Source organism: Zingiber officinale, chromosome 7A (genome assembly GCF_018446385.1).
Source record: "Zingiber officinale cultivar Zhangliang chromosome 7A, Zo_v1.1, whole genome shotgun sequence".
Classification (NCBI taxonomy): Eukaryota; Viridiplantae; Streptophyta; class Magnoliopsida; order Zingiberales; family Zingiberaceae; genus Zingiber; species Zingiber officinale.
In genome coordinates this window covers 94,176,600-94,185,963 of record NC_055998.1, presented here as the reverse complement: position 1 = coordinate 94,185,963, position 9,364 = coordinate 94,176,600, and the positions used below count along the sequence as shown (strand labels likewise).

The 9,364-nt window shown below is 48.3% G+C and overlaps 1 protein-coding gene across 1 annotated transcript; it reads left to right on the top strand.

The window, feature by feature from the left end:
- Positions 1-3,208: 3,208 nt before the first annotated feature.
- On the top strand, positions 3,209-4,660 carry LOC122001812 (caffeic acid 3-O-methyltransferase-like). The gene is made up of 3 exons (XM_042556752.1): positions 3,209-3,645; positions 3,805-4,180; positions 4,250-4,660. Exons 1-3 carry the CDS (start codon positions 3,260-3,262, stop codon positions 4,547-4,549), a joined length of 1,062 nt encoding a protein of 353 aa, XP_042412686.1. The 5' UTR covers positions 3,209-3,259; the 3' UTR covers positions 4,550-4,660.
- The last annotated feature ends 4,704 nt before the right edge of the window (positions 4,661-9,364 follow it).

Below are 9,364 nucleotides of genomic sequence, written 5' to 3'. Positions count from 1 at the left end.
AGGTTCATACCTATATCAATCGATTAGTTGAATCGATAGTGAGATGATATAGGGAACACTACTCTAAATCATTCCTAGTCGAGTATTAGCATTCAGGGACAATGTTAATACAATAAGACTAGCATGTAGGTCAGCTCGATGACTTGATCTCACAAGTCATGGATATAGAGATATCAAGCTGACACATGGGTATGCATTAGAGAATGTATATTGAATGACCCGCCATGAGAAAGTATCATGGATCGTTATATGAGTGTCATATACTTTCTCATGTGGCTATTAGTATGACTATTAGTCCTTAGACCTGAAGTCACCATGGATCCCTATATAAGGAGTTATGTACTTTAGTTTCGTCAAACGTCACCCGTAATTGGGTGGACTATAAAGGCGATTACTGGGTATGTAACGAATTATGCAGAGGGATGTGAGTGATGTAGATGGGATCTATCCCTCCCATATGACGGGAGCGACATCGCTATTCTTGATAGAGTGAGACCACTAAGCGCATGGTCATGCCCAAATGAGTCAACATTAGATGTTGAGCTCATTTGATCGAGTGAGTCTAACTTGGAGTTCAAGATTTAGATTGATTAGAGGATGACACGGTCTATGCCTCATATTGATCAATCTAGATGTCTAGGATAGAAGGACATTTGTCATTATTTTGTGAGTAGTCACAATTGGTAGTCACAAGGTGATGTCGGATCTCGACATTCTTGTAACTTGGGTAGTAATGATGTGTTGCTAGATACCGCTCATTACTTTTGCTCCTAAATGGGTTTAGGGCATTGCCAACGTTACAAGAACCTATAGGGTCACACACTTAGGACAATTAGGTGGAGATTAGGTTCATATGATGAACCAAGAGGATTAGATTCATTTGATGAATCAAATTGGATTAAGAGTAATCCTAATTGGGCTAACTTGAGTTTGACTCAAGTTGATTCATGTGTTAAATGAGTCTAATTTAGATTTTGACTCATTGAATCAATTTAATTTAATGAATTAGATTCATTATATTAAGTTGGCTCGAATCAAATGGTTGGATTAGATCCACCATGGTAGAGATTGAGTCAAGTTTGACTTGACTTGAGAATGAAGACCAAAGGTCAATTTTGACTTGACCTTTTGCCACCTCATTGGTGAGTTGGCATTAGGTGGACCAATAATGATGTTCCACATCATCATGGGTGCCACCTCATGGAAGTGACAAAGCCACTCTCTCAATGGTTTCATATTAATTGCAATTAATGCAATTAATGTGATTTTATGGTTTCATATTAATTGCAATTAATGTAATTAATGTGAATTTTGAAAGTGGCCGGCCACTTGGTTTTTGGGTGAAGAAATTCATTTTTCATTCACTTGTGTGCATCTTCCTCCTTCTCCCTCTCAAGCTCTCCCTCTCCCTCTCCTCCCTTGGCCGAACCACATAGGTGCTAGCACACCTTGGTTTTTGGTCATCTCCATCTAGTGTGTCCGTGTGGATACTTTTAGAGGACCGGCGCTTGACGGTCTTGAGATCCGGCATCATTTGGACGAGCGGGAACGCGAAGGGCATCACATCAAAGGTATAAATGATTTATCCTTATGTAGATCTACTGTAGATTAAAGTTTTCAAACTCGTACTCGTATTTTCGTTCGGTTTTACCTTGCACGAGATCCGTGGCTTGGGCGATTCGGGGTTTCCGCGACGCGAAAAGCGGTTTTCGCGGCCCGAAAAACCCAACATATTTTACCACATAAATCATTTTGCTACTTATTTAAGTGTGTAACTGGTGCATTAAATTACAGATTAATGTTGTATTTAAATGGCTGAATGAAACGTTGTCATTTCACAACTCAATGAGTAATGATCATTAATTGATCATTAACGCTGTCTATTGGTTTGAGTTCCTATATAAGGAGGCTGCAATCACAGGTAAATGACACACACAGAAAGCTGAAGCTCTCCGCCTACGTTACCCCTCCTCGTCCTTTGTCGTGCTTATCTTGCTTGGCAGAATACACGTGATAGCAGTCGGGTACTTCTCAATTCGTCATGACCATCAGTGCTTAATGTGCATCATGATTACCTGTTGTATCCTGGAAAATAGATGACCTGACAAAACCTCGAAGCACAACCGGAAGTGGGGTGAATCTATTTCAAGGAAACTACGTCCATCGCAGGCCTCAGTCCTCTTCACCCACTCGGCCGCTTGGTCACTCTACCTGCTCGAGCTGCTCTGTCGCTCGGGCTATCCTGCCTTTTACTGTTAGGCTGCTCTACTTGGTCAGTCGCTCTACAACTTGATCGATCTGCTCACTAGGTCTCATTACCCGGTCGGTTGCTCTGCCTGTTCGGACACTCGGAACTGATCTGTGACTCGATCGCACTACCCAGACGGTCGATCTACTCACTTAGCCTCACTACCCAGTCGATTGCTCTGCCCAGTCGAACACTCGGTCAGATCTGCAACTCAGCCACACTGCCCACTTGGCAACTCTGCCAGTTGGTCGCTTGACCCGATCAGCTGCTCTATCCACTCAACTGATCTGCTTGCTCGATCGTTCTACTACTATGTTGCTTTACCCGTTCAACCGCTCTGCCAGCGTTACTACTTGACTATTTTACCGCTCGACCGTTCTGTTTGCTAGGCCATTGTGAGGAATTAATTAAATTTAAATATAATAAATTTAATTTAATTTATATGTCGAGATGACTTAGTTGATAATCTTCAATGATTTCTACCATATATTAGTTATAATTTGAGTTGATTCGTGCTTATCTAAATCTATAAATAAGTTTATACTAAAACTCACTTATAACCTCAAACATATAAGATTCAATCATAATCGGTAAATTGTTTTGATAGACTCTCCAAACTGTAATCACGTAGTCTAATATTAATTTCATCCCATATTTAATTTGCTAACAAGTTTTTTTTAAATAATTTTTTAAAGAGAAAAAAACTATTTGTAAAATTCTATATTTATTTTTCGAGATTTTAATTGTACTTCAAGTCAATGACTGGGGGTTCGACACGAGGTATTTTTTTTTTAAAAAAATGTGATTGGATAAATATGATAAATGAATGCGTACTTTTTTTTATGTATTTTAAATTTTGCACGTGAAAAAAAAAGTGAATGTTACTCTTTTCGCAATTAAAATTTAATTAATTCACAATATACATTGTGGAATGTTTACTATAAAAACGTAAGGATTAGATGGCCTCGATGCTTCCCTCTGTTTCCTCTCTTGATTGCTCTGCTTCCTCCCATGGCCCTGCCGGAGCTGTCGCCGGAGGAGGAGGAGCAGGCGTGCTACCTGGCGCTGCAGCTCTCCTCCGCTGCTGTCCTTCCCATGGTTCTCAAGACGGCCATCGAGCTCGGCCTCCTCGAGATGCTGGTGGAAGACGGACCGACGGCCGCGCTGAGCTCCGAGGACCTTGCCACCCGCTTGCCGACCACCAACCCGTCGGCCGCGGACATTATCGAGCGCATCCTCCGGTTGCTCGCAGCTAACGGCGTCGTCGACTGCGTCGCCGACGGCGGCCGCCGGAAGTACTCCGCCGCTCCAATTTGCAAGTACTTGGTTCCAAACGACAGCGGCACGATGGCTAATCTAGTCCTGCTTAATCAGGATCCAGTCGTGATCGACATGTGGTACGATATATAATTTGCAAAAAATTTCATTTAACGCCCTAAATTATAATAAATACTAATGATACCCTGCAAAATTTACAAAGTAAAAATAAAATAAAACACTTTAATTTAAGTATAAAAGATAACTTTTCAGATTTCCGTGGTGATTTCAATTTTCAGGCGCTATTTGACGGACTCCATCTTGAACGGCGGCCACCCGGTGATGGCGGCGTTCGGCATGACGTCGTTCGAGTACCTAGGCCGAGATCCTCGGTTCAAGAAGGTGTTCAACGACGCCATGAACGGCGCCTCCTCGCTCGTCATGAAGAACATACTGCGCCGCTACGACGGCTTCGCCGACGTGCAGGTGCTTGTCGACGTCGGCGGAAACACCGGTCGCAACCTCGACCTCATCACCTCCTTCTACCCCCACATCCACGGCATCAACTTCGACCTCCCTCACGTCGTCGCTGACGCGCCGGCCCTCACCCGAGTGGAGCACTGCGGCGGAGACATGTTCGAAGCCGTTCCCGCCGGCGACGCCATCATGTTAAAGGTCAATCGATTCAACAGTGATAACATATAGCGATATCTGTTCGATTGGCTAACACTTGAACAACTGCAGTGGACTCTTCATGATTGGAGCGACGAGCACTGCGTGAAGATACTTAAGAACTGCTCGAAGGCGCTGCCGGCGGAGAAAGGTAAAGTGGTGGTGTTCGAGTACGTTGTTCCGGCGGTGCCAGAAGCAACGCCAGAAGCCAAATCCATTTTCCAGCTGGACCTGTGCATGGTGGCCTACAGCGTGGGCGGAAAAGAGAGAACAGTGGAGGAGTTCAGGGCGCTGGCGAAGGAAGCAGGATTCTATGGATTCAACGCTCTTCCTGTGTTCGCCGGCACTTGGGTCTTGGAGTTCATCAAGTAGATCAATTGTTCCTTCTGTTTGCTTTCAAATAAGAATTCCATGGATGGATGATCATCAGTGTTTAGGAAATGAATCAGTGGGATTTAATACTAAAATCGTGCATTTTATTTAGCAGTTTGTTTGTTTCGAATGTTTTTTTTTTATTTGCTCATAGAGTAAATTTGAAATACAATTTATACAATTCAAAAATTGATTTCTAAATATTTATTCATTAGAATTCCAAATTTTGATTCTTTTAATACACTACTACCACAATCCAAGGATGTCGCCCATGTAGCAGCTATGAAAGCATTGATAGTGCCTGTGTAGCTTACCTAACATTTATGTTTTAACAGCTATAAAACCGTAGTCACTACAATTATGTAGCAACTATGAAACCATAGTTGCTATAATTATGTGACAGCTTAGTTATAACAACTACAAAACCATAACCGTTATAATTATATAACAAATATGGGATGGTCGCTGCTATAATTTTCCTCTGGTTCAGAATTTAGGTAAGAAATATATGCGAGAAATAATAATAGGAACATTATAGTACTAGAGAGTAGTAGTTGGGTAATTGTACGGATGGAGTGCCCTTTTGATTAAAAAAAAATAAAAGTGGGCGGCATCTATATGATCAGTGTGCATTGATAGAGGGGGTGAATATCGTCTATCTTTCTTTTTTATTTCTTCGTTCATTCGTTTGTCTTTCTATTAAAGTTAGTATGCAATTGAATAATAATAAATAAAATAGAAAGAAAGATTCATGGATTTACTTGGTTCCCAACTCCCTAAGATCAGTACGTCTAAGGCATAATCATAGGACACGTTCGTCCACTAGCGGTCTTCTTTTCAAAAGTTTTCCAAAGGAGGAGAAACATGTCTACAGCTTGCAATAAAAAATATAAACAAAATGTCGTCAGTCGGTCCAGAAGTTTTGAGTACCTCGCACTCTTCCTAGTGCTTCCCCGGTCGCACGAGCAGAGCCTTCTCATCTTTTGAGTGCAGAGTCGAAGACCGTAGAGTAGAGAATTGATGTTCATGAATGTAGAGTCTTCATCTCCTTTATAGATGATGCGGATAGTGTTGGGGGCAGAGAGGGAATAAGGAGGAAAAGAAAGGGCAATTTGGTCTTTTGGGATGTTAAGGGTTTGTATTGAAAAAGCAGGCACTGTTCAACAGGGGAGGGGGGTTTTTTTTTCGGTCTCTGGTTTCTCCGCCGCCAGCTTCCTCACGCAGGTTTCCTCGCCAGCGCCAACGGCGGTTCGTGTTCTGGTTTTTCCCGTCGTCGACACCAGGGTCTCATAGGTCTCCGCCGCCGCCTCTCCTCTCCTCTTCCTCGCGTCGCCAGCGGCTCCGGCCCCTCTAGCCATCCCACTTCTTCCTTCCTCTCCGGACACACGACAACGACAACGAGCGAAGGAGCATGTCCAGTAGAGGAAGAAGATACTTGTGCCGCCTTCATCGCCGGTCATGCTAGCCCCACGCTGACGCCGATGACACAGAGAAGCCGCCATCTCCAGCGAGTGCAAGCTGCTGTCACTGCCTCCGGCGACCATTGCCGCCGCCCCCAGCGGGTACCACCATCATCTCTTGCGACCATCGTCAACGGCAGCTACCACTGCCTTCCCCCGCGGCCACAGCCGCCGCCGGCAGCCATCGCTGCCTTTTCCCCGCGGCCACAGCCGCCGCCGACAGCCGCAGCCGCCCCCTCCCGCATCTACTGCCGCTGTCTTTAGTGGATATCGTCACCTTCCAGGTAGTCGCAGCTTGGTATTATATGAGTAATCCTGGCCATCGCGCCGGGGTATTTTACTCTTTGCATCGTTATCATCATGGTGGGTTATTGGGGGTATCCGGCCTGCGTGCCGTGTTCTGGCTTGCGAGCCGTTGTTGTATTCTGGCCTGCGAGCCAAGGTTGTAGTCGGACAGTGCATCATCCTACGGATCCATATCGCGTCTGGCTCCGAGCCACTGGAGCCAGCTACTCAACGAGCAGACATTTATCTACTATTCAGAGCCGCGACGACTTGATCAGCACCACGACTAGCTCACTCATCCATCCGAGGGCGCCCCCCTGGGCCAGGGTACGTTCTCGTACCTTTTCTGCATTTAGTTAACTATTTTGTCATTAGTATTCGATTGCTCATATATCTGTGGGATTCGCCTCGAGCACCGAGGTACCAGAGGCCGGGGCGACCCGGTCGCTGGATACAGGTACAGTTGACCGGAGGAGGACTTCAGACGACTTGGTCAACGTAGAGGATAGATCATCGACCGGGTCATGGGGATGCGGTCAACCTTCCAAACACGTCACACCGGCAGGTTCGTTTTCTCTGCTTCCAGACAGGATCAAAATGGCGCCGTCTGTGGGAACGCGCCAGATCTGGAACGTGAAGATGGACGACGCCGGAGAGTTCTGCTATCCTCATGACCTAGGTCAGTCTTTCCGTTATCTGTTCTCGGTTAGTCATGTGATTTGTAGTAGTTCGTCGAGCCAAGGCCCCCGAGTCGTTCGGCCGGGAGGTTTATACCCGAGCCACAGGCTCGAAGACGAAGGCCCCCGAGCCGTTCGGCCGGGAGGTTTATATCCAAGCTACAGGCTCGATGGCGAAGGCCCCTGAGCCGTTCGGCCGGGAGGTTTATATCCGAGCTGCAGGCTCGATGACGAAGACCCCCGAGCCGTTCGGCCGGGAGGATGATATACGAGCCCGTAGCTGCTACGGGCTCGATGGCGAAGACCCCCGAGCCGTTCGGCCGGGAGGATGATATACGAGCCCGTAGCTGCTACGGGCTCGATGGTGAAGACCCCCGAGCCGTTCGGCCGGGAGGATTATATACGAGCCAGGGGCTCGATGGCGAAGACCCCCGAGCCGTTCGGCCGGGAGGATTATATACGAGCCCGTAGCTGCTACGAGCTCGATGGCGAAGACCCCCGAGCCGTTCGGTCGGGAGGAAGACCCCCGAGCCGAGCAGCCGGGAGGATTATATACGAGCCAGGGGCTCGATGGCGAAGACCCCCGAGCCGAGCAGCCAGAAGGATTATATACGAGCCAGGGGCTCGATGGCGAAGACCCCCGAGCCGAGCAGCCGGGAGGATTATATACGAGCCCGTAGCTGCTACGGGCTCGATGGAGAAGACCCTCGAGCCGAGCAGCCGGGAGGATTATATACGAGCCAGGGGCTCGATGGCGAAGACCCCCGAGCTGGTCGGCCGAGAGGATTATATTCAAGCGATCATCACCGGTTTCGGACCAGTTCAGCGGACCAGCACATCATATATCTATTTCCCCCGTTCGGGGTTGATCGGCCTTCACTGGTCACGGACCAGATTCATGATCATCTATCTCCCCCGTTCGGGGTCGAGCAGTCGTCGCGGCCAGGTATCTATTCTTCCGATCGACATCATTCCGGTCGCACGCTCGGTATCGTCCGCCCGGCATTTATCCGACCGATCGACATCATTCCGGTCGCACGCGCGGTATCGTCCGCCCGACATTTATCTGACCTATCGACATCATTTCGGTCGCACGCGCGGCATCGTCCGCCCGGCATCTATCCATCCGATCGGCGTCATTTCGATCGCTCGCACGACAGCGTCCGCCCAGCATCTATCCATCCGATCGGCATCATTTCGATCGCTCGTACGACAGCGTCCGTCTAACATCTATTCATCCGATCGACATCATTTCGATCGCTCGCACGACAGCGTCCGTCTAGCATCTATTCATCCGATCGGCGTCATTCCGATCACACGCTCGGCATCTATTCGTCCAATCGACATCATTCCGATCGCACGCTCGGCATCTATCCGTCTGATCGACATCAGTTCGATCGCACGCTCGACATCAGTTCGATCGCACGCTCAACATCATTCGTCCGGCATCGATTTCCGTTCCTATGAGTGCTTGGTCAGCACCTTCGTGGTCGCACGCACGACATCGTCCGTCCGACATCTATCCGTTCGATTGACATCATTCCGATCACTCGCTCAGCATCTTCGTTGTTGTGTGCCCAGCATCGTCATCGCTCGCAGAGATGTTTTTGTTTCTCATACGGCATCTCCGCGGTCGCGCACTCAGCATCGCTTGTCCACCCGGTATATTCGTGGTCCATCGTGTCGCTTGGTCTGCTCGGTATCGTTACCATCTCCTGCGACACCATTATTATAGCGACCGCTCGAGGGACATTATATTATTGGTTCAGCGATTTGGCTTTGACATCGAGAGCGGTTCAGCTCTTTGCGATTGACTGTCTAGTCAGTCGGACTAACGCCTCCTTTGACTAGACTTGAAGGGGAGGCTTGTGATGCGGATAGTGTTGGGGGCAGAGAGGGAATAAGGAGGAAAAGAAAGGGCAATTTGGTCTTTTGAGATGTTAAGGGTTTGTATTGAAAAAGCAGGCACTGTTCAACAGGGGAGGGGGGTTTTTTTTCGGTCTCTGGTTTCTCCGCCGCCAGCTTCCTCACGCAGGTTTCCTCGCCAGCGCCAACGGCGGTTCGTGTTCTGGTTTTTCCCGTCGTCGACACCAGGGTCTCATAGGTCTCCGCCGCCGCCTCTCCTCTCCTCTTCCTCGCGTCGCCGGCGGCTCCGGCCCCTCTAGCCATCCCACTTCTTCCTTCCTCTCCGGACACACGACAACGATAACGAGCGAAGGAGCATGTCCAGTAGAGGAAGAAGATACTTGTGCCGCCTTCATCGCCGGTCATGCTAGCCCCACGCTGACGCCGATGACACAGAGAAGCCGCCGTCTCCAGCGAGTGCAAGCCGCTGTCACTGCCTTCGGCGACCATTGCCGCCGCCCCCAGCGGGTACCGCCATCATCTCTTGC